This window comes from Gopherus flavomarginatus, chromosome 15 (genome assembly GCF_025201925.1).
Source record: "Gopherus flavomarginatus isolate rGopFla2 chromosome 15, rGopFla2.mat.asm, whole genome shotgun sequence".
Lineage (NCBI taxonomy): Eukaryota > Metazoa > Chordata > Testudines > Testudinidae > Gopherus > Gopherus flavomarginatus.
In genome coordinates, this window is record NC_066631.1 from 276,849 (window position 1) to 301,460 (window position 24,612).

The following is a 24,612-nucleotide window of genomic DNA, read 5'->3' on the forward strand; positions in this document are numbered from 1 at the left end:
TCCCTGTTCCCATTGGACAAATTGGAGGAGCCTGAGGTACAGAGAAGGGAGGTGACCTACCAAGGGCCTACACAGCAAGGCGGTGGCAGAGCCAGAAAGAGAAGCCGCCAGTCAGACTCCTGTTCTAACAGACAACAAATCCCCCCAGAGGCAGGGATAGAGCTCAGGAACTGAGATGGTGGGAAAATTTCATTCCAACCGTTTCTGTCCAAATATCCCATTCAGACTAAACCAGTTTGTTTCTCAGAATCATAACAAGTCAGATGGAAGTTCTTTGCAAAAAGATTTTGTTGCAAAACAAAAGCATCTCCTGTTTGTCACAGTGTGTTAAATTGTGTCATCACACACAAGGAGGAGACACTTAGATCTTGAAAATTAGATAAGATGCTTCAGTCTGAGCTAAGTCATTGCTGCTCTTAACAATTCCAAAATAAAAAAATACAAATAAAAAAGACTGTTTCAGCTAATCTATTATGTCATAATCTGCTCTGAGTAAACGTGATGGGACACCTCATATTATGCACTACTCTTAGTGACACTCTCCAATGGATCCCCATCCTCCACACACCATGAGGTAGGTAAGAGTGGATCATTATTATCCCTACTTGAAAGCACACCATGGCCGCTTCACTTCTCCTGCCTCCCCTAGACCCTGGACGTAGGTATCTGTGTCAGCCCCGATCCCTTAAGCACTCCCATTACCCCTTCAGCCTGGACGTAACTACCTGTGACCCCCACGAACCCCCTAAGCCCCCAGGGATCCCTACAACCTGGACACAGGTGTCTGAGCACCCCACAAAACCTCCTCGGGACACATCCAGCCTGGATGTATCTGAGCCCCCAGTGAACCGCCTAATCTCCTCGGGACACCGACAGCCTGTACCTAGGTATCTGTGCCCCCCACAAACCCCCTATAATCCCCAGGACCCATCCAGACTAGATGTAGGTATCTGTACCCCCACAGCCTACCTGGGACTCCTACAGCCTGGAGGTTTGTATCTGTGCCCCTCATGAAACCCCAACCCCCCCTGTCCCCTCCAGACTGGACATAAGTATCTGTGTACCCCACGAACCCATAAGCACCTCTAGGGACGCCTACAGCATGGACTTAGGTATCTGGGGCCCCCCAAAACCCCCTAAGCCCACCAGGGACCCCTATAGCCTAGAGATAAGCATCTGTGCTCCCTGAACCCCATAAGCCCCCCCTGGACCCATCCAGCCTGGACTTAGGTATCTGTGCCCCACATGAACCCACTAAGCCCCCCAGGGACCCTGCAGCCTGGATGGAAGTATCTGTGCCCCTCACAACCCCTAAGTGCCGAGAAACCCCTCTAGCCTGGAGGTAGTTATCTGTGCCCACCAGAAACCGCTTTAGCCCCCCCAGGGACCACTCCAGCCTGGATGCAGATATCTGTGCCCAACACAAACGGCGTAAGGCCCCCCCCCGGGAACCCTCCAGCCTGAACCTAGTTATCTGTGCCCCCCCAACACACTAATTCCCCCTGGAAGACCTATTGCCTGGAAGTCGGTATCTCTGCCCCCCACAAACCCCCTAAGCCTCCCAGGGACCCCTACAGCCTAGACGTAGGTATCTCTGCCACCCAGAAAACTCCTAATCCACCCAGGGAACCCTACAGCATGGACGTAGGTATCTGTGCCCCCCAGGAACTCCCTAAACCCCCCCGGAACCACTCCAACCTGGACATAGATATCTGTGCCTCCCAAAAAACCCTAAGCCCCCCGGGACCCCTAGACTATGGAGATAGGTATCTCTGCCATCCGCAAAAACCCCTAATCCTCTCCGGAACCTCTCCAGCCTGGATGTACATATCTGTGCCCCTCCGCACAAACCACCTAAGCCTCCCGGGACCCCTCCAGCCTGGATGTAGGTATCTGTGCCCCCCCAAAGCCCTAAGCCCCCCCAGAATGCCAATAGCCTGGACGTAGGTATCTGTGTCTCCTACAGTACCACTAAGCCCCCCCCCCAGGGACCCCTCCAGGACATACATAGGTATCTGTGCCCCTCACCAAGTCCCTATACCCCCAGGGAGCACTGTGCTCACCACAACCCCCTAAGCGTCCAGGGACCCCTTCAGCCTGGACGTAGATATTGCTGTCCTCCAGGAAGCCTTTAATCCCCACCAGGACCTCTACAGCCTGGACGCAAGTACCTATGCCCCTCACAACCCCCCTAACTCTCCCAGGGTCCCGCCCATACTGCATGTAGCTATCTGTGACCCTACGAACCCCCGTAAGCCCTCGAGGGATCTCTACAGCCTCCACGTAGGTGCGATGCTGTCTGCATTACCCTGTGTGGCCACATGGTGTCACTGTTGCTCCATGCAGGAAATGCTCTGTGCATTACCCTGCGTGAGAACATGGTGTCACTGTTGCTCCATGCGGGGAAATGCTCTGTGCATTACCCTGCGTGACCACATGGTGTCACTGTTTCTCCATGCAGGAAATGCTCTGTCCATTACCTGGTGTGGTCACAAGGTGTCAATGTTGCTCCATGCGGGAAATGCTCTGTGCATTACCCTGCCTGGCCACACGGTGTCACAGTTGCTCCATATGGGAAATGTTCTGTGCGTTACTGGCGTGGCCACATGGTGTCACTGTTGCTCGATGCGGGAAATGCTCTGTGCATTACCCAGTGTGGCCACACGGTGTCACTGTTGCGCCATGCGGGAAATGCTCTGTGCATTACTGTGATGGAGTAGGGACTGTCTGTGTGGGGGATGGGAGAGCAGGGGGTGACTTTAGGACCGACACGTGCTCAGCCTGTAACCTGAGCTAGGCGGGGGGAGGGGTCAGCACCTTTGCCCGGGAAGCTGGACACAGGAAATGGCCAGCTGGAGGGAGTTGGGTTAGTTCAGTTTCGGTTTTGGTCTGGGTGGTTGGAATTCAGGGATTCCCAAACTGGGAACTAAGTTTCCTGAACCCCTAGAAGGACTTGATTGTGGGGTCTTGCTTGTGCCTCCAAGCTCTGCTGTATCCTTCGCTCCTGTTGTCCAATAAACCTTCTGTTTTACTGGCTGGCTGAGAGTCACTGTGAGTCCCAGGAAGAGGGGTGCAGGACTGGACTCACCCACACTCCGTGACAGATCCTAAGCCCCTCCGAGACCCCTGCAGCCTGGACGTAGGTATCTGTGCCTCCCACCAAACACCTAAGACACTCAGAGATCCCTCCAGCCTGAACTTAGGTATCTGTGCCCCCCACAAACCCCCTAAGCCCCCGAGGGACCTATACAGCCAGAACATTGGTATCTGTACCCCATATAGACTCCATAAGCCCCTTGCGACACTCCAGTGTGCACATAGGTATATGTGCCCCTCAGAAACCCTCTAAGCCCCCAGGAACCCCTACAGCCTGGACATAGGTATTTGCACTCCCACAACCCCCCTAACCCCCCCTCCCGGGACATCTACAATCTGGACGTAGATATCTGTGCCCCTCACGAAACCTCTAACCCCCCCCCCGGGAACGATACAGCCTGGACATACCTATCTGTGCCCACTCGAACCCCTAAAACCCACTGGTACCCCTACAGCCTGGACATCATAGGTGTCTTTGGCCCCCACAAATCCCCTAAGACTCCCAGGATGCCTCCAGCCTGGACATAGGTATCTTTGCCCCCCACTAACCCCCTAAGCCCCCCTGGTAACCCTACAGCCTGGATGTAGGAATATGTGCCCCCCACGAACCCTCTAAGCCCCCATGGGACCCCTAGAGCATGGAGATTGGTATCTGTGTCCCCCCCAAACTCTCTAAGCCCCCCAGGGACCGCTATGGCCTGGAAATAGGTATCTGTGCACCCCAAGGCCCCTAAGATCCCCCGGACCTCTGCAGCCTGGCTGTAGGTGTGACGGTGCTGCCCGTGGGAGCCAGCTCAGCTCACTCAATCAGAGTGAATTGCAAACAAAACAGGGCAGACAAATCCCAAACGCTGCTGGTTATTTCAATACTTAGATTTACCAAGCCAGCACAAAACACCTTCTGTAGTACCTCACTGGTTACTTAGAAGTTTAAACCACGCAGTTCCCTTAAAGTACCCAGCCTCAGGCCTCCGTCCAGACACACCTGTTAGATATGATGATGATTCCTGAAAATCTTACTTCATCATATAAAAGAAAAGATTCTTCCGATCCCAAAGGATCAGCCACATAACCAGGTTCAATTATAACTTAGATTTTACCTAAAATACATGCTATAGCCAATTCTTATTAACTAAGCTAAAATTTATTAGAAAAGAAAAGAGAGAGAGTGAGTGTTGGTTAAAAGATTAATAGACATATAGACTTGAATTCAATTTTTGAGGTTCAGATACAAAGTAGAGATGAGCTTGTAGTTGCCAAAAGTCCTTTTAGAAATAGTCCATAGGTTATAATCCAATGTCCATATTTAGGGTGGCTCCAGTCAATGACTGGGGATCTCAATCCTTGTGGCTAAAGGTTTCCCCCTCTTGAAACCCAAAGCAGATCTGAGATGAAGAAGGATCGTGTCCCAGGTTCTTAAACATTTCCAGCAGCCTTTCAGTCTGAGAAAACAATAGGCTTAACTCTTCTTCCAAACATCCTGGCAATTAGTACATCCATCAAACAGTTCAGATACAGATTACCACAACCTTCAAAGAGACACAGACAATAATACTATTTCACTCAAGTATCATCATAAATGTTAATATTCTTTTTTTGCTCTTTGAATTAAAACTGTAGCAATAGACAAGACTTGTTTGCTGACATCACAAGACCTGAGCAAACACCTCCCCTTCTACCTCTAACACTGCAGACTTGCATTTCAAAGCTCTGTTCATTTACATATCTTGTTAACCAGTTTTTAAGGTTCACCCACGGGTCAGGTCAGTCGGTGAGGTGAGTTAATTAACTCTTTCTGGTCCTGTCACCTTTCAATGAGATATTAGAATTTACTTATAATGTCACAGTCTCGGTGAGTTGATTGCTGCAGCTCCCCGTAGACTCTGCCTGCGCCTCTCACCGAGCTGCAGTACAGCAGGCGAGGGAAGAGCACTCAATGTATTGCATCTACACTAGACGCGATATATCAACCCCCGCTGGATCTATCGCTGCCCACCGATTCGGCAGGTGGAATAGACATACCCCGAGTATCTGGTGATCGGAGCTGGACCCCCGAGGGGGACACATTGAAGGAACTCAGGGGTTAAGGTGCCTCTATTGTCAACTGTCAGGGCTGCTGTGGCTCAGGGGAGGATGCTTGACTGCCTGGCAGGCTTAGGCGCCGCAAGCCTTGGAGGTGGGAGAAGTGAAGCGGCCACGGCGTGCTCGGGGTGCTCGTGCTCAGAGCTGGGGTGAGCTCGGGCGAGGGGGGTGCCGCAGGGCAGAGCAGGAGAGTTGCCACAAGAGGGGAGCCTCAGGGTGGAGGGGGGAGCTGCCACGGGTGGGGCGCCTCAGGGCAGGGGTGCGGGGGGGGAGGGTGCAAGGTGGAAGTTTCGCCTAGGGCATGAAACTTCCTTGCACCGGCCCTGCCCCATGCCCTGCCTGCAGCCAGCCCTGCACCCCCTGCCCTGCCCTGCCGGCAGTCAGCCTCTGTCTCCAGCCAGCCCTACACCTTCTGCTTTGCCTACACCAGCCGCATCCTCCCTGCCCTGTCTCCAGCCAACCCCTGATGCACCCCCCTGCCTGAAGCCAGCCAGCCACGCAGCCCTTGCCCTGCCTGAAGCCAGACCCTACCTCCAGCCAACCCCACATCCACTGGTGCCCTGCACTTCACAGGGCAGTAACCCTGCACATCTGCTTCAATGAGGGGGGCAGGGAGCAGCTGGGACCCACACATGTGCACAACCTAGGGTGACCAGACAGCAAGTGTGAAAAATCGGGACAGCGTGGGGGGTAATAGGATCCTAGATAAGACCCCAAAATTCGGACTGTTCCTATAAAATTGGGACATCTGGTCACCACAGCACACCCCCAGGACTCCTGAGTTCCATTGCTGGGTTTCCTATTGGTTCCTCTGCTGGTTGTTTTCCTTTTCCTGGGGACTTTGGGCAAGTTGCTCCCCACTCTCGGGCTCTGTCCCCAGCAGTCAAATGGGGATTTCATACCTTCCCGCTATTGGAAAGTGCTGGGAGAATCCCCAGCAAAAGCTGCTCTGACAGTGCTAAGCAGCATCTGACCATTCAAGGTCGGAGCTCACTGCCCAGGAGGAGTGCTTGGCTCTGGGGTTTCACTTCAGCCCAGTGTAGAGAGAGAGCCCTAACCATGGAGTTTGGCTCAAGAAGACCAAGTCTCCAATTTGTTAAGGGTGTTTTGAATTTCAATCCTGTGCTCCAAAGTGCTTGGTGTCAGTTGTAAACTTTAGGAGCATGCTCTCCACTCCATTTTCCAAATCATTCATGAAAATATAGAATAGTACCTGACACCGGACTGATCCCTGCCAGACCCACTAGGTTCACCTTCCCCGTTGGGCAGCTAAACATGGAGAAGGGCTCCTGGAGTCTTGGCTTTCAACCAGCTCTGCACACACATTACACTGATTGCAGCTGGACTACATTTCCCTCGTTTGCTTCTGAGAATGTCCTATGGGACTGTGTCAAAAGCCTTAGTAACACCAAGCTAGATCCCATCTATTGTTTACTCACCTCTACCAGGCCCAGAACCCTGCCAAAGAAGGAAAGAGGATTGGTTTGGAATGATTTGTTCTTGACAATTCCATGCTCACTAGTCATAAGAACCAAATCATCCTGTAGGTGCTGCTGACAAACTGAGTGTTTAAGAATGTATTGCAGGATCTCTCCAGCTATGGCAGTCAGGCTAGCTAGTCTGTAAGTCCCAGAGGTCTTTTTGTTCCCCTTTGAAAGATAGGTCCTGTCTTGTTCATGGATGGGAAGATGTTCTTTTTCAGGGGTCTCAGACAAGAACTGGGGCACAACACCTGGTTTGTCAAGGCCACAAAAACGGAGGCAGGAACCTCTTCTCTGCTGCTGGCAAAGAACCACAGGTACCTAAAAGATAGGGACTCACATCTTTGAATGGGCTTTAAAAAGGCAGTGGTTAATAAGTTTGGCCCCGACCATTTCTTGTTTCCACAGACTAGACATTTTAGCAAACTTTAGAATTCCTTGGTGCTAAACACTGTGAAACTCCCCTTTCTCCTTCACAGAGGGCTTTAATACCCCTTATCTCACTTGGGCTCTAAACTGCCCATAGTTCGAGAACTGTTCCTGTTCCGATTGGACAGATGGGAGAAGGGAAGTGACCTACCCAAGGCCTACACAACAAGGCGATGGCAGAGCCAGAAAGAGAAGCAACCAGTTCTGACTCCTGTTCTAACAGATGAAAACACCCCAGAGCCCAGGAATCGAGATGGTTGGAAAATTTCATTCAAACCGTTTCTGTCCGAAAATCCCATTTAGACAAAACCAGTTTGTTTCTCAAAATCATAACAAGTGGGATGAAAGATCTTTGCAAATATATTTTCTTGCAAAACAAAAGCATCTCCTCTTTGTCAGAGTGTGTTAAATTGTCTCCTCGCACACAAAGAGGAGACACTTACATCTCAACCATTAGATAAGATGCTTCAATCTGAGCTAAGTCGTTGCTACTATTAACAATTTCAAAATAAAAAAATACAAATAAAATAGACTATTTCAGCTAATCTATTATGTCATAATCTGCTCTGAGTAAACATGATGGGAAACTTCATATTATGCACTACTTCTAGTGACACTCCCAAATGGATCCCCATCCTTCACCCACCATGAGGTAGGTAAGAGCGGATCATTATTATCCCTACTTGAAAGAGGGAGAAGCTAAGGCTGAGAAAGGAGAATTGACTTGTCTTAGGTCACACAGCCCGTCAGAGGCAGTGTTGGGAATAGGACCGAAGAGCCCTGATTTTCAAACAAACCATCGGATCTTGAATTTCAGACACTGAATGACCTGAATACTGTGCTCTCAGATGAGCTCCAGACCAACAACAGTGACAGTAATTATTCAGCAAGTATTTGAGGAGAACTGCAATGTTAGAGGGAATCATCAACTGCTCAGAGACAATTAATGCAGAGAAGCAGCAAAATTAATCAAAGATAGAACTGGTTCTGACTTATTTACTTGATCTTAAAAGAGAACAACAAGGACCTGAGTCTCCTCCCTGTCAATATCCCCCTGCTCAACCAATCAGGGTAGAGACTGAGGACGGGAGGCTGAGGGTTCTCACCAGAGAGCCCAAAGGATGGCCCAGGTCACCGGTGGGGATCACTGCCCGAGCACTATTTCAGTCCCACATTTTTGGGTGGACCTTCCATAGTGGGAGCTGCAGAGGACTTCCCTGCAACACACACACACACACACCTCCGTCCTGTTGTTGGGAAGGGAACAGGAGAAAGGACAAAAGAAGCAAGAGAAGAAGAGGAGGGAGGGATGGAGGAAGAGGTGAAACAAAAAGGACAAACCCTAATGTCCCCAGCGATTCTAAGGGACAAAATCCCAGGTGCGCAATAAAATTCTGCCTCCTTAAGCTCGTGTTTTCCATGCCTAGAATTCACTTGTCACCAGATAGATCAGACTGAACAGGTTTCAAACCTCCAGGAGGCTCTTACCTTCTAAACAGGGACGGCTGTTTTCTAGTAAAATCACTACAAGGGAAGGAGGAAGCTCGAAAGAGGTTCCTCCTGGCGCTCACGTCCATGACCCCAAATAATCTCTCAGTCCTCAAAGAGAGACCTGGAGAAGGAAACGTGCTGAAGCAAAGCCACAGAGGTCTCTGAGGTTTCCCTGGCTCCTCGCCCCTGTCCTGCCTGGCTGATGTCAGCATCTCTCTGTGAGGTCACCACCTCCCCACCACCTTTGACCAATAGTCTGAGGTCCTGCAAAAGGCCTTTGTGATGTCACTGCCACACCCCTCCCTTGCTGGGCTAATGTCCTGCCCCTGGCCAGGCACTTTAGGAGGTTTGAGCTACTCCCTGTGGATCACCCCACTCAAGGAGCGTTCGTTCTAGGCAGCAAGCCGGCTAGACAGGAAAACATCAGACGCTGCTCCCAATGCTACACTCAGTTTTTCAGAAATTAGTCGACTTCATGGTCAGAAGACACCATTAGAGCATCTAACCTGCATATCACAGGCCTCCTGTATGACATAACAGCTACTTTGGGGGCAAACACATTCCAGAAAGGCATCTAGTCTTCATTAAATGACATCAGGAGATGGTGAATCCACCACTTTCCTTGGTAGCTTGCTCCTGTGGTGAATCATCCTCGCTGTTGACTATTGTGCCTCAGTTGTAATATGAATTTGTCTCTTTTCACTTTCCAGCCATTGGGTCTTGTTATGCCTTTCTCTGCTCCATTCAAGAGCCCGTAAATACCCAATCTTTTCTCTCCATTAAGGCCCTTCAACATTTCAATGAAATCACCTTTCAATCTTCTTTTGATAAGCTAAACAGGTTGAGCTCTTTCAATAGCTCACTGGAAGGCATTTTTCTCCAGCCCTCAGAACATTTGGTGGCTCTTTGCTGCCCTAGCTCCAATTTCACAACATCTTTTTCAAATGAGGATACCAGAACTGGCGGCAGTATAAAGGTTGTATAAAGGTAAAATTAAATAGGTTGCAGAGGAGTTTTTTTTAATTTCGGCTTTTGTTGCTAAAAATTTTGTCTCTCTGCGGTGAGAAAAAACACTCCCCGAATGCCAAAATTTGAGCCATGAAAAGCGGCAGTGTGAACAGCGCATCATAGGTGGAGCTGTGCTCCCGGTGACAAAGCTCCTGCCCCTCATTGGAGGTAGTTTGGCTTTGTTGCCGGGGAAGCTCTCTCTCAGCGATAAGGACGGCCACACAGCGCACCTTACAATGGCATGGTTAGAGTGGCACAGCTGCACCGTGGTAAGGTGCGCGGTGTAGACACAGCCTCAGAGCTGGGGAAAGCCTGACAGGCGCTGAGGAGCACAGGGTTCAGACAGAGACATCCGTTAGGAGAGGAACTATTCACAGGGATTCTCTATAGCCTAGTAAGGTGGAGAGGATGGAAGATGATAATGTACAGGTAGGTTCTGATGAGAAACAGTGAAATGAAAGAGTCTCCCTCAATTACATCATGTAATAGCAGACAGCTAAAATGGGACACATTTTAGAAGTGCTTAAATACAAACGCTAAACGTCTAAGTACTAAGACTGGTGAATTTGAGTGCCTGGTATTGAGTGACGATATTGATAGAATAGGCATCACAGAAAACCTTGCACCCCCTCCTGCACCCACATGGGGAGACTGACCTGTGTGCATGGAGCAGCTGGCATTGCTGCCCCCCACTCCTCCCTGGAACGCTGCTCATCTGGGCACCCCTAGGGGCTGTGGGATGTGGGGGCAAGAAGTGAGATCATCCGAGCTCCCTGCATCCAGGTCACTTTCCTCAGCCGGGCTGCATAGCGGGAGAGCAGAGAGCAGCAGCTTCTGATGCTCCCCTCACAGCACAGCCCAAGTGGGAAAAGTGACCAGGACGCATGGAGCACATAGGGTTGCTCCTTACTCCCCTCAAACCTCTATGGACCCATGGAGGAGCATTGGGGCAGGGGAGAGCAGTGAGCACCTTTGCACTGCCACACGGTGCCCTTTGACCCCTGGAGCCCTGGGCGGCTATCGGGGGGCACCACCCCTAAGGCCGGCCAGGCTCCCCAGAACGAGCAGCAGAAAACACAGAGACTGGCCACACACTGAGCAGTGGTAGCCTGGGCGGCTCGTAATGGAGGCTCAGGGGGGAGGGGTGTCATAACATTTTTTCCCAGATTTGGACCTTAGCGTCCAAAATATGGGTGTTAGCATGAAAACCTCCAAGCTTAGTTACCAGCTTGGACCTGGTAAAGCTGCCACCAGCCAGGGATTTATACAGTGCCTGGCTCACTGTGGTCTCCCCAAAACCTTCCCCGGGGGACCCCCAAACTCAGATGCCTTGAGTCTCACAACAAAGGGGAATAAACCATTTCCCTTCCCCCTCCTCCCCTCCAGGTGTTCCCTCCCTGGGTTCCTGGAGAGATATACAGAAGCAAGCTCCGTGAATCTAAACAGAGGGACTCCCCCCTCCCTGTTTCCAGTCCTGGAAATAGAAGTACCGAAGATAGCTAATCTCTCTTCCCCCTTACCCAGAGGGTATGCAAAGTCAGGCTAGTAAATCTAACACAACGAGATTTTCCCCTGACTTCTTCCTCCCACCAATTCCCTGGTGAGCTGCAGACTCAATTCCCTGGAGTCCCCACTAAAGAAAAAATCCAACAGGTCTTAAAAAGAAAGCTTTATATAAAAAGAAAGAAAAGGACATAAAAATGGTCTCTCTGTATTAAGGTGACAAATACAGGGTTATTTGCTTAAAAGAAAAAAATGAATAAACAGCCTTATCCAAAAAGAATACAATTTAAACATTCCAGCAACTACACACATGTAAATACAAAAAAAAAAACAATATAAACTTATTGTCTTATTATCTTTGTACTTACAACTTGGAAACAGAAGATTAGAAAGGCAGGAGATAGAAAAATCACTCTCATAGCCGAGACGCCACAGACACAAGACAAAGAACAAAGAACTCACACACAAACTTCCCTCCACCCAGATTTGAAAAAGTCTTGTTTCCTGATTGGTCCTCTGGTCAGGTGTTTTAGGTTACTGGTGTTACCCCTTTATAGGTAAAAGAACATTAACCCTTAGCTATCTCTTTATGACAAGAGGGCTCAGCCTCCCCAAACCTTGCACTGCCAAGGGGACAGTGGGGCCCATGATCAGGGGCCCTGGCCAAGTTAGGTCCCCCTGGAAAAGTCTCCCCTATGTCAGCCCCAGGGCTGGAGGAGCTCCCACTCCCTGCTACAGCCCGGGGGCTGCAGCAGGGGCACAGAGCTTCTCTGGTCTCAGGGCCAAAGCGGGGCAGGGGTAAAGGAGTGATAGGGTGGGGCTGGTGGGGGAAGGGGTGGAACAGAAGTGACAGTGGATGGGGCCATGGGTGGAAGGGGGTACAGCCACAGACAGAAGGTAGGGGCATGGTTCTGGTGCTGGGGCCCCCACACTTGTTCTCCCTTTCCCGCGGGTTTGGCATCACTAGCCCCGGCTTAGCGAGTAGGGTTCAGTGGTCCCCATAATGTGGGGTGCGACTCCTAGCGGGACACAGAGGAACATTCATGGGGGCACCTCAGGACCTGAGCCAGCCCACATAGAGGGCAGGGAGGGAGCACCACTCTGCCACAGCTCTTCCCCAACCCCACCCTCAGCCTGAGACTCTGGCTCCCAGCCCGGCGTCGACCCCTTTACCCCTGTCCGCACCCCTCCCCCCAGCAAGCAACAGCCCCACTCCTCCCAGCCCCGGTTCTTGACCGTGGCTTCCGAGGGGCCACAGCCATGGCTAAGAGGGCACAATGTGAAATGTTTGGGGACCACTGGTTTAGGGTGACGTCCTCAATCACTTCTCTGCAGTCCAATAAAAGCTATTCCTCACTCACCTACCCCTCCATCAGGACGGACTAGGTACGTTCTGCTGCCCTTCACTCATACAGGAAGGAGAATAACATTTCATTCCACTCAATCCTAAAGTGATTTGTAACCCAACACCATCCCAAACTGGTCATTTTGGGAAAGCGGCCCCATCATGCTGCATAGCTAGGCAGAGTAGGTGTGTCTATGCAAACACGGTCTGTTCCTGAAGTCTTTCCCCAGCTCCTCACTAGGTGAGAGAGGGGAGCTCATTCAGACAATGCTTATGCTTAGTATTTAAAAACTCCTTAGTGTCCCTATCTCTGCCGGCCTTAGATTTCTCCTCCTGTCCGTTTTTTGACAGCTCAGATGAGGTGACCGAGTGGTTAAGGTGATGGACTGCTACCCCATTATGCTCTGCCTGCATGGGTTCAAATCCCATTCTCATCAGAGGCATTTAGTCTTCACCCTCCTTTATAGACAACCATCTCCCCCTTTGGTACAATAACAGATCAAACAATGTTGCTTGTGTTACCCAAAATTGGGTCAGTTAGTAAGCTTAGAGAGGACTAATAATGCCCCTCCCCCCCAGAGTTTGGCAGAAAGCAGCACATTTATTAGCTTGATAGCTAAGCTCAAAAGAAGGGATGGGGGAGGGTGTCACACTCATACTCACGCTCCCAGGACAGGCCTGGCAGTGGAGATGTCAGGATCCTTTAAGGTAAGTGTCCCACAGCGCAGCGATGGACGGTGCGATGAAGATCAGTCTCCCTGAGGTGCAATAGAATGTAACACAGCGAACCATTGGCCAGATGGGCCGGGTGAAGGGCATTCACTGGAGGTACAAAGGGGAGTGGGAAAGCCACTTCACAGGCATTCAAAGAGGGAAAGGAAACAAGCTGGGGGAGTTTAACAGACCTTTTGAGCATACAGGTTATACAGATCACTGCTGCTCCTACAACATGATAAGTTCTCAAGCAGCATGTTTCTTACTTTGCCCATCTGTCAATTTTCATGATTATTGATGGAAATATTTTGCCATTGGGTTGTGTGTTTACACAGAAATTGACATTTACCAACAAATACACAACTCTTCCAAGCCTGCCTAGTCTGCAGTTGATGGGTTTAGAGGGACACATTCACTCTTCCAGGTCCGCATTCCAGGCCTGTGCTTTCCAGGTTGTCAACTTCCCGCACTGCTGGGATCCTTCCCTCATCTCCCCCCAAACCACTGCCCCACCCCCACTTCTGGGGTCCCCTCCCTACACTGTCTAACTCCACTGCTGGCAGGATCCCTTCCTGTTCCTTTCATTTCCTGCCTCCACTCTGGGCAAAAGCTCTGCACTCTTCCCACACCAAAAGTTGAACCCAGGCCACCTGGGTGAAAACCAGGAATCCTGACCACTAGCCCATATGGGACTATTGTTGCATCTGACAAAGTGGGTATTCACCCACGACAGCTCATGCTCCAATACGTCTGTTAGTCTATAAGGTGCCACCGGATTCTTGGCTGCTATTATTACTACAACTCAGGCCTTGGCTACTCTGGAGAGTTACAGTGCAGCTGGTGGCTTTACAGCACTGTAACTTACTCCCCGTCCACACTGGCAAGGCACATACAGCGCTGTATCTCCCTGGCTACAGTGCTGCATGTGCTCCACCTCGACGAGAGGAATAAAGAGAACAGAGCTGGTGATGCAGCGCTGGGGTGCCAGTGTAAACAGTGATTAATCTTACTACGCTGTCACTGACCTCCGGAACCTTCCCATAATGCTTTTAAGTAGAGATAACGCTCTTTGTTTTGGTGTGATGCCTCTGTTTGTTTTGTTGTGAGCTCAAGGCTCCCGGAGCTGCTTATCTAAAAACCAAACACAGTTACTGTTTGCAGTGAATGAGCAGAGGCAGGGGGATCCCTTTGGAACACCCACAGCTGGTGTTTGCTTGAGGAGAGAAGCAGCCGGGTGGGCACGGGCTGGGGGGGGGGTCTGTTTTGGATCAGCGGCTTATCTGGTCTCTGAGGAAAAAAACAAAGGCGGCTATTTGCATTTAGTGAATGAGAGAGGGGTGGGGGAGGAGGCTTGAACTTGCCAGGCAGGGAGCTGACACAGTGTCAGCTCCAAAAATCCACTCGCTCTGTCTCCCCCACGCTCCGTGTCACACTCCACCCCACCCTCCTCTTTTGAAAAGCACATTGCAGCCACTTGAATGCTGGGATAGCTGCCCATAATGCACCACGCCCAACAGCGCTGCACATGTGGCCATGACAGAGTGCTGGTAGCTGTCAGTGTGTCCACACTGCAGCGCTTTCCCTAAACAGCTGTAGGAAGACAGCTTTAACTCCCAGCGCTGGACAGCTGCAAGTGTAGCCAAACCCTCTCTAAGCCGACCCCTTATGAGAACAGCAGGGACTAGCATGACTAGATGTCCCGATTTTTGGGTCTTTTTCTTATATAGGTGCCTATTAACCCCACCCCCATCCCAATTTTTCACATTTGCTGTCGGATCACCCCAGCAGGGGTTGCACACAGGGCTGCATTAACCTTCAGGTGTTGAGGTTTCCCTCTCTCCATTCCCAGAGCCTGTGATCAGGAAACAGACATCAGGGCTCCCAGGTGCTGCACAGACCATGACTGAGATCAGACCCCATATTATGCAAGGTGCTGTACAAACCCTGGGCAACACTGAGACACCCAGGAGGTTCCCCTCAATTTCCCTGAGCCTCTGCTGCCCAACTTCTTCTGAATCCCTCTGGCTCACCCCCCCCCCCAAAAAAACCCCACCTTTCCAAACAGTCCTTCTTTCCTTGCCCCCTGATTCTGGTTTCACACCCTGGGACCATCTCCTCTCTTTGTCTCTCCCCCTCCAGGTGAAGCAGAGACGGAGGCAACTTCAGCCACTGGAGTCAGTCTCAGCAAGCACTGCAGACGGCCCCGGGAGAGGGGGGGTGTTTGCAAACACAGGAAGGGAGCAGGGGGTGCTGGGAAGAAGGCGGCAGGAGAACAAAGCTCAGAGACCCAACATGGGAAAATTCCAGGGGGCGGGGCTCTGACACATCCCAGGTGTGGGCAGCTCATGGGGGCGGGGCTCTGGCTCAGCTCGGGGGCGGGGCAGCTCCTCGGGGCAGGGCTCCAGCACAGAGCAGGGGCGGGGCAGCTCCTGGGGGCGGGGCTCTGGCTCAGCTCAGGGGCAGGGCAGCTCCTGGGGGCGGGGCTCTGGCCCATTGTGACGCCAAGCCCGGGCTGAACAGCTGCTTCCTGGTTCTCCACGTGCTGCCAGCAGCACTGGAGCTACCCGAGCCTGAGCGGAGCCGCTGTTCACAGCTGCAGCCAGGATCTGCCCCCGGCCCCGCTGGGATCCAGGTGGGGACAGAGACTGGGGCCCGGGGGTTCCCCTTGGTGTGGCTGGCGGGGGCGGGAGGGGAGAAGCCGGAGCTGCAGGCGGGGGAAGGGCGGTGGGACATTGTGACCCGGAGCCCCCGGGGAATGAGAGGCGCTGGGGGGCAGGAAAGTGACTCTGCCCCAGGGAGCCTGGGAGAAGCCTTGATGGCGCCTCGGCCCCAGTGGAGCTGCAGGAGGATCCGCCCGCCCGCGCCGCTGGGATGGGGGGGCCGGGGCCCGGCCGTCTTGTGGGGGGGAGGGGCGGACCCCGGGCCAGGCGGGGGGGGCGGTGTATTAAATCTGTCCCCATAGCAATGTGCTACTCCCGGGCACTGCGCATGCCCAGTAACTGCCGCTGAAGCCGCTGCCCTTCCCCCTGCCCGGACCAGCCGAAACGTTCCGCCGGGCGCTGGGGGCGGGGCTGGAGCGGGGCGGGGGAGTAACAGGGAGCGTGGGAGGGGCGGGCGCAGAGCAGGAAATTGATGGGCGGCGGGGTCAGGCAGCTGGAGGCAGGGTTCATGGGGGGCTAAAGGGCACAATCCGGGCTGGGGGGAGGAGCAGGAGTTGAGCTCAGGGGAGGCTCTGGCAGAGCCCCCCCCTTTGGTGTGAGGGCGGAGGTGTCGAGGGGGGAGGAGAAGCCGGAATTGCAGGGGGGGGAGGTCACTGGGGTTGGGGGGGTAGATCTGTCTCTGTGCAGCCAGGACATTCCCGGGGTGGGAGGGAGGTGAGTTAACTGGATCCTGTCCCTGTTTTTGACACTTCCTCCCACACACACATTCTCTCAAGATTTCCCCTTTTCTCTCTCATTATCACACGTGGCTATAAAATCCAGGGAGATTCTCCTCCCCCTCCCCAATGATCAGCTCTCTAATTGCCTCTGATTTTCCCTTTTCTCTCCATACTTCTCAAATGTCAATTTAAAATCTCTCCGATGGGGGTGGATTTTCCCACCCATTTTATCTGCAGCGATTTGTCCTTGTTTGGGTGGGAAATTGTTGCCCTGGGTCATTCCCCAGAACATGGCTCCCACTGGAGTGGGATGGGATGAGGTTCCCGTTCTCTGCCAGGGCAGGGCAGGGAAGGGAAGGGAGGAGCACATCCCCCATGGAGACTGCCCAGACCCCATTTCCCAATTCCCCTGCGGCCCCCTTCCATTGTCCAGGGAGCCTTCCAGCTCCCCCCCGCCCTTAAATCAGCTCCTCAAAGGGCTCTGAGCTGCTCACGTGAATGGTTGCCCCGTGGCCGGGGGGGACCATCACATTCTGTTTATGTATTGGACAGTCATATAAAATCCAGTCCAACAGTCCCCCTTTTCCACTAGTTATTTAATAGCAACATCAAATCCCCTCCGATCTTGGTGGTTTTCTCTCATGTTATCAAATGTCGTTTGTGACAGGGTTCTCTCTGCGTGTCTCAAAGATTGATATAAAATACCCCAAACATTTGCCCCACTTCTCTCTAGTTGTTTTATTTCTAATTGAATATGATGGGTTGTTTCCCAATGTGCTAAGATGCAGCCGCCTCTGGGGTGGATCCATGGTGGCCATTATTTGCTAGTGACAGCCCGTGGACCTTTCTTGCCCTCCAGGCCTTCCATTCTCCTGTTAAAGAAGCACTCCCCAGGCTCCCTCTGCCTGTGTGACTGGCCAGCAGGAGGTGGTGTTAACTTTCTAGCCACTTCTCACACTCTGTGAGGTAACACTTGCAGGGGCAGGGAAGGTGTCTGTGTGGGGAGATTGCAGCTGAAGGGGCATTGTGGTAGGGGGAGGCCTCTGGGTGGCTGGGCAGGGGGTACCCTAGTCAGGTTGGTGGGTTGTGGAGGTTTGGGGTTTTCGGGGGTGGTGGTTCTGATGTGCCCATCCCTGAGGCTATGGGTCCTGGAGGTGGGTATCGCTGGGGGCTTGGTGACTGCAGAACAGTGGGGGTGGGTGTCTCTTGGGGAGGTGGGACAGAGGGTTAGAGGGATCCTGGTTCTGTGCCAGGGGCTCTGTCTGTGCTTCCCCCGCTGGTTCCTGGTTTTGTTGCCATGCCCAGTGCACAGAGCTGGGGGAGGGGATCCCTGGCACTAGGTGAGGGCATGCCAGGGAAGCAGAGTGATGGGTCGCACTGTAAAGCATCAGGGGGTCACACTGGGCAGAGGAGGGGGTCCCAGGCAAATGTCAGGGTAGATCGTTCTGGAGGGTGGGGAAGTTCCTAGGCAGGCAGTGAGGAACTGAGTTCCCAGTGGTGGGGGGGTCCCTTGAGGGGGTCCCTGGCTGCTGGGGGCTCTTGGTGGGGGGAACCCTTTGGGATTCCCAACCTGGCAATCATGGTGTGGTGGGGGTTCTCTGGCCGGTGGGGCTTTGAGGGGTATCTGGGGTCCCTGGCCAGGGACTCTGGGGGCTGCGTCCCAGGGAATATCTGATGGGATCCTGGCTGGGGGGTGTCTGGGGCCCCTGGCTGGGGGGTCTGGGCTCTGGGTACTAGGGGGTTTCTGGGGGCTGCTGCTAACCATGATCCTTCTCTCTGGTCAACTTGTACCAGAGTCCTGGCTCCTAGTCACCAGGTCACCAAGTCCATTCTCCAGTCACGTGCCCTGTCACTGTGATAACTTTCTGTCCACTTAGCAAACACTGTTAGTGTGAAATCACAGAATTTACTTTTCTCCTCGTTTGAAAACTGCAGGAACTTTCGGTTCCGTTTGGAAAATTTTTGCCCCCAGTCCTTGTCCTAGATCTGCGCGGGTGAGGGAGGTGGGAAGGGAGTCAGCACTGCCACACGATGGTCTTTTCCACAGTGTTCTGAACTCATTCTTTCTGAAATCCGGTGTCATTGAGACCGTTGTTAATCCAGAGTCACTGTATGGAAAGACAAGGAGTGATTCCAGATGGACAGTGGGTCAAATGAGATCAGCCGTTCTCCCTGTGAGGAGGGGCTCCCATTAGCTGCTCTCGCAGAGAGCTAAAGGAGGGAAGCTGCTCATACACTCTGTCCCTCTCTGCTCAGGATATTGGGGTTCAGCTTCCTGGGTCAGATGCTGCAGCCTCCATTGTGATCTGGGAGACCAGGCTTGGCAGCTGCTGCTCCCCCAGTGGGGCTCTGTGCTGGGAAGTGACCTTAATTAAAGCTTCTTCTCTGCCCGGCCCAGGGGATGACTTTCTGCAGCTGGTCCTAGCCCCCTAGGGCAGTCCTGGGCCCTGTTACTACTAAATTCTGAGCCAGAGTCCCCAGGTAACTGAAAGACCTCAGGGAATGTCCTAGGGTCTGGCAAGAAAGTGACTGCACAAACAACACCACCTCATTTCTCCTCCCGTTAGCGGTTGCCAGGAGGAAATCCAGCCATGGGAGAGCAAAGCCCCCAGGAATGGGACTGTCCCAGCCAGAGGGGCAGGGAGAGAGGACAGGGGAAGGAGAGACTGAAAGGGGCAGTGGGAGAAATGAATGTGGGGGAGAGATTTCCAGCTCTCTAGTCCACCCAGACACATGTATTGCTGCATCCTGGGGCAGAACCACTTTCCAGTGAACAAAACAAGGATCAGACAGAGCAAAAGCCAGTTCCTGACTCCATATTCCCCCTGCTGGGGTGTGGCTGCCGTGGGGTCAGTGTCTGAGGGAATCCCCCACAGTGACTCCTTTGATTCTGCTCTTTTCTAGCCTTGTGTTCAGAGAAGGGGTGAGGGGAGAGAGAAGGGAGGTTAAAAATGTGTCTGTGGACTTAGCCTGGCAGGAGGGGCCAGGTCTAAATTGTAATAAACAGACTGAGCATTTCCCAGCATGACAGAATCTACGGTGTCTGTCTGCAGGGAAAGGGCCTCGGGGAATTGTGATGTGAAATTAACTAAAACGGGTTCTGAAACGCCCACAAATGCCCTTCTCCCCCAGACAGGCTGCAAAATGTTTTGCTCCAGCTCATCCCAGCCTGGCGTGGGACAGGGAAGAGAAATGGCTGCAGTGGAGTCAGTCCAGGTAGAGATTATCGGGGGGTTGCTGGTGGGTTCCTGCTGGAGGAAAGGGAGAGCAAATACACCAGAGGTGGGAAGGTTTGCAGAGTCTGGTTTGGAGGTTGGAGCGGGGCAGGAAATTCACAGCATGGGGAAAGGAGGAGGCCAGGGTGTGGCAGACCTGCTGGGAGTTATTTACTAAGTGGCCTAGATTCTAGGACCAGACCCAGGAGGTTTGGAGGTGGAAATGCCCTAATTTGTGAAGAGAGAAAATAACCCACCTACATGGAGCTAGTCAAACTGACCAGACTCCTAGTGCTGGAGACTGACCTCATTAACCATCAGCTGCTGTGAGATATAAAGGGGACACCCATGAGTCAGGCTTATTGGAGCTGCCTCTCCCTTCATATCCCGCTCCTCACAATGAGGAGAGTGTTGGGCATCCTACCAGCGAGCTCTCCCTGGACCCTGCTAGGGGCTCCATCTCCTGTATCAGTCAGTGGCTAGTAGGGGGGTGATGGATATGCTGGGAGAGATAAGGGGCTCTCTCTTCATCCCCTCACCCTGGCATTTGCTGGATACTCTGAGCCAGGTCGAGGTGGGACTCTCCTGACTATGATCCACCCAGAGCTTCCATTTGATTCACTCTTCTCTGCCACAAATAGTGGGGCTGTGAGTGGGGCAGCAAGTCCTTAGTGTTGGACTCTTACTCTTTCAGGGGCTGGTGACCTTCAAGGAGATGGCTATGTATTTCACCAGGGAAGAGTGGGCTCTGCTGGACCCCACTCAGAGAGCCCTCTACTGGGATGTCATGCAGGAGAACTATGAGACTGTGACCTCACTGGGTAAGGGTTCCTGTCCCTTCTGTTCTTAGAAGGGGAAATGAAGAGTGAAGGTTCACGCCACCCCCACAATGCCATCTGTACCCTGTCCTGTTTCAGCATCATCCCAATAGGCCAGTGACACACATAATACCAGAGACCCTCCTCTGCTGCAGAACACTTTGGGAACAGAGCACAGGAGCCGTGTTGCACAGTGTCAAATATCTCCTGTTTGCTCAAGTGAAACTGGCGGTTAGGTCTGGCATAACTGTCCCATACCCCTAATCATTTTTGTTGCCCTTTTCTGAACCTTTTCCAATTCCAATATATCTATTTTTGAGATGGGGTGACATGTGCATGCAGTATTGAAGATGTGGGTGTATCATGGATTTATTTGCTGTTTTTACAAATATGATCTATGAGATATTCTGTCATATCTATCACTTTCTTAATTATTTCCTACATTGTTCACTTTTTTTCACTGCTGCTGCACATTGAGTGGATGTTTTCAGAGAACTATCCACAGTGACTCCAAGATCCATCTCTTGAGTGGAAACAACTAATTTAGACCCCATCATTCTGTATGTATAGTTGGGATTGTGTTTTCCAATGGGCTGCACTATGTGCTATCCTGTCATCTAGTACTGCTGAGATCCTGGATTCAGTAATATCCCTGCCCTTCCTGTTCCCTTTCTCCACTGAACCCCGCCAGCCCATACTTCCTGTTCCCAGCTTCCCCAGGATTCTCGCACTGTCTCTGAACCTCTCTGTCAGCAAGAAGCAGTGCCAGGGACACTTGCACTCTGTCTGGAGTCTTCGATTTCTGGGACATGGATTTACTTTCTCTGTGTTGTAAGAGGCTCTGTCATAATGAGTGTCTGTGACGTTACCCAGAGTACAATCTGGACTGTTAAATAGCTGTACCTCAGTCCTCCAGCATGGGGTGCCTTTTCCACTGTTTTCCCGCGAGAACAGCCCCTCAGTCTCCAGCATGTAACTCACTCCCAACTACACAGTATTGAGTGCTGCTAGACAGCCACTCATGAATTACACCTCAGGAGAAAACCAGCAAATTCTCAAGTGCCCAACTTTCCCCCAGAAATGTGCATCTTGCACTGTCCAGCACGCTACTGAACGACCCAAGCTCACATGAAGTCTGTCATTTCATCAGCGGAAAATGACATGCCCCAGCTTGTTATCCCAAACAGAGTTTCCAACACACTTCAATCCACACATACTGGTTAGATGAACAATAAACCAAGATTGTTAACTACCAAAAACTAAAACTAGGCCCAGTCCATGAAAGGGGCACTCCCAGGAGAGACTGTATAAAGGCTGGAACATGAAACACCTTTGTAAACCTGAGACAGCTGCCTTGGGGACAATGACAGGGAGAATCCCCCAAAGTGACTCCTTTGTTTCTGCTCTTCTCTGGCCTCCGATTGTTCCTTCCAACGTAGAGTACTTTGCACTTGTCTCTACTGAATTTGATCCTATTTACTTCAGATCATTTCTCCCGTTTGTCCAGATCATTTTGAATTTTAATCCAATCCTCCAAAGCACTTACAACCCCTCCCAGCTTGGTGTTGTCCGCAAACTTGATACGCGTAAGAGAGAGACTGTTACTGGGAGGGTTTCCCCATGTGTCAGAGGGTTACACCCTGGTGGGAGGGGGCTAGGCCTGTACTGGAATAAGGTCACTCTGTGCTTCACAGTGTGCTAGAACCTAGAATGTGCATTAGCAGGGGAAAAGCTGGGGGGAATCGGCTTGGGGAATGGACAAAAGCCTAGTCTGAATTCTCACACCTTGCCCTTTTCACCCCGGCAGGCCAGAGAATAACATCCATGTTTCGCTGCAGATCATCTCGTCCTCCCAGGGGCAAGGAAATGGCTGCAATGGAGCTGGCTCAGGTAAGAGATTATCAGGGTGGCGGGCTCTGCTTGGAGGTTGAGGAGCAGTAAATGCATAAGAGGGTGGGAATTGCTAGAGGTGGTGGGAAGCAGGAAATATCTCGGGTGGAGAAAGGGAGGGGACAGCATGTGACAAACCTGCTGAGACTTGTGTAGTGTAGGGCGTGATGGGTTGTCACCCCCAGGAGGCAGTTTGTGGAGCTTCTGGGAACTGCTGTGTCCTCTAACCCTCACGCTGGGCTGGCCCTTCTCACACTGCTTTGCTGGAGATTTCGCCAGCCTCTCCAGGGCCTGTTATCACCCAACACAACAGCAGGTGGCGCCATGCAGCCAACTAAGCTACCTGAGTGCGTTACCTAAGCCACTCAAGGACAGATAGAAGACAAGAGCCAATTTCCCACTCCCCAACCTTGCACACTTGCTGTAGTATAAATCCAGAATGATACCATCTTATAGTGCACAGGGATCTCTATAATACAAGCTCATTAATGTAGTTCCCCTTCCCCTCGATATGGGACAGATGTGCACAACAAGCTGAGATTTTCCCCAGACACTTCACTCAAAATACACTGGTTAAGATAAAGCATCAAACAAGTTTATTAACTGCAGAAAGATAGATTAAGTGATTATAAGTGATAACAAACAGATCAAAGCAGATTATTTAGCAAATAACCAAAACTCAGACTAAGCCTAACATACTAGATGGATAGAATTTGAATTAGCAATTTCTCACCCTGACTGATGGTACAAGCAGTCCCCCAAGTTTCCATACACAAGCTAGAAATCTCTTGATCCTGGGAGCAGCACTTCCCCCACATCCGTTTTTGTTTCTCAGGTGTTTCCAGAAGTTCTCTTGTGTGGAGAATGAGGCCAAGAGATGATGTCACACCCCACCTTATGTAGCTTTTCCATATGGTGGGAACCTTTTGTTCCAAACTCAGTTTCTAGTCCAGTTTGTGGAAAAATACAGGTACTAAAATGGAGTTTAGTGTCATGTGGTCTGGTCACAGGCCCTGCTGAGTCATAGTAGCCATGACTCATAGGCTGGCTGAAACATTCACAGGAAGGCTAAGCTCTTCCACAGTCCATTGTCTTTGTTGAGCCATGAGCCCTGTCTGGCTTCTTCATTGTTGTACCTGAAAGGCTCATTGTGGGTGTTACCCAGAATAAGCACATTTGAAATACAGATACAGAGTCAATATCCATAACTTCAGATACGAACATGATATGTGCACACAAATAGGATAATCATATTCAGCAAATCAGAACTTTTCCAGTGACACCACACATGATGCATCTTCTACAAAATAGATCATAATTATGTCCTAATCATATTATAATCATACCACTATGATGAATATGGGGGTGTAGTGTCAGATAGGTCCTAATTTCAAGGCACAGGAGTTGGGAATGGAACTTCCCCTCTTTGTGGAACAGGAAATAACCCTCCAGCCAGGGCTGGGACAACTTCCCAGACTCTCAGCGATGGAGCCTGAATCTACTGACATTTCGTTAATTACCACCAACCCCAATCTTTGTGGCAACTGTAAACTTTATCAGTGATGATTTTGTACTCTCTTCTAAGTCATGGATAAGAATGTTAAATAGCACAGGGCCAAGAACCAATCCCTGCAGGAACCTGCTAGAAAGAAATCCACTCGATCATGGTTCCCCATTTACTATCAGAGTTTTTAATCTATTTAATGTATGCCGTGTTTATTTTGTATCATTCTAGTTTTTTTTAGTAAAAATATTGTGCTAAGCAAGTCATGTCCCTTACGGAAGTTTAGGTATATTACATCAATACTATTAGCTGCAACCAAACTTTTGATCTCATCCAATAAGGATATCCCGTTAGTTTGATAGGCTCTATTTTCTCTAAACCTTTGTTAACGGGCACTACAATTCTGACCTTCTAACTTCTATTCTTTATGATTGACTTCCCCTTTCTTCCATATATTTTATTTGGAGAGTGCTTGGATTCCTACCAGGGAGCCACTATCAGGGTCCAGAGACAGCCCCATCTCCTATATTAAGCTCTGGCTAGTAGCTATGTGATAAATGTGAAGACCCTGCTTCTGTCTGTCAGATGGGAGACACAAAGGTTCTCTCTTTCTACCCTCTGATGCCTCCTGGCTGCTGTAAGCAAGGTGGGGTGGGA

The 24,612-nt window shown here is 51.3% G+C and overlaps 1 protein-coding gene and 1 long non-coding RNA gene across 4 annotated transcripts in view; both read left to right on the forward strand.

Moving 5' to 3' along the window:
* Positions 1 to 15,767: 15,767 nt before the first annotated feature.
* The window catches only part of LOC127034684 (zinc finger protein 239-like), a 139,011-nt gene continuing 130,166 nt past the window's right edge, over positions 15,768 to 24,612 (forward strand). For 2 of the 3 annotated variants that reach the window (XM_050923827.1, XM_050923825.1), the window contains exons 1-3: positions 19,706 to 19,744; positions 20,438 to 20,564; positions 22,369 to 22,451. In XM_050923827.1, coding sequence (XP_050779784.1) covers positions 19,721 to 19,744; positions 20,438 to 20,564; positions 22,369 to 22,451 — 234 coding nt within the window. In that variant the 5' untranslated portion in view covers positions 19,706 to 19,720. Of the gene's footprint in view, positions 15,782 to 19,705; positions 19,745 to 20,437; positions 20,565 to 22,368; positions 22,452 to 24,612 lie in introns of those variants that run through there. The other variant, XM_050923828.1, reaches the window with a different exon arrangement.
* The window catches only part of LOC127034724 (uncharacterized), a 170,999-nt gene continuing 163,669 nt past the window's right edge, over positions 17,283 to 24,612 (forward strand). The window contains exon 1 of the long non-coding RNA XR_007769472.1: positions 17,283 to 17,494. This is a non-coding gene — a long non-coding RNA (uncharacterized LOC127034724). The remainder of the gene's footprint in view (positions 17,495 to 24,612) is intronic.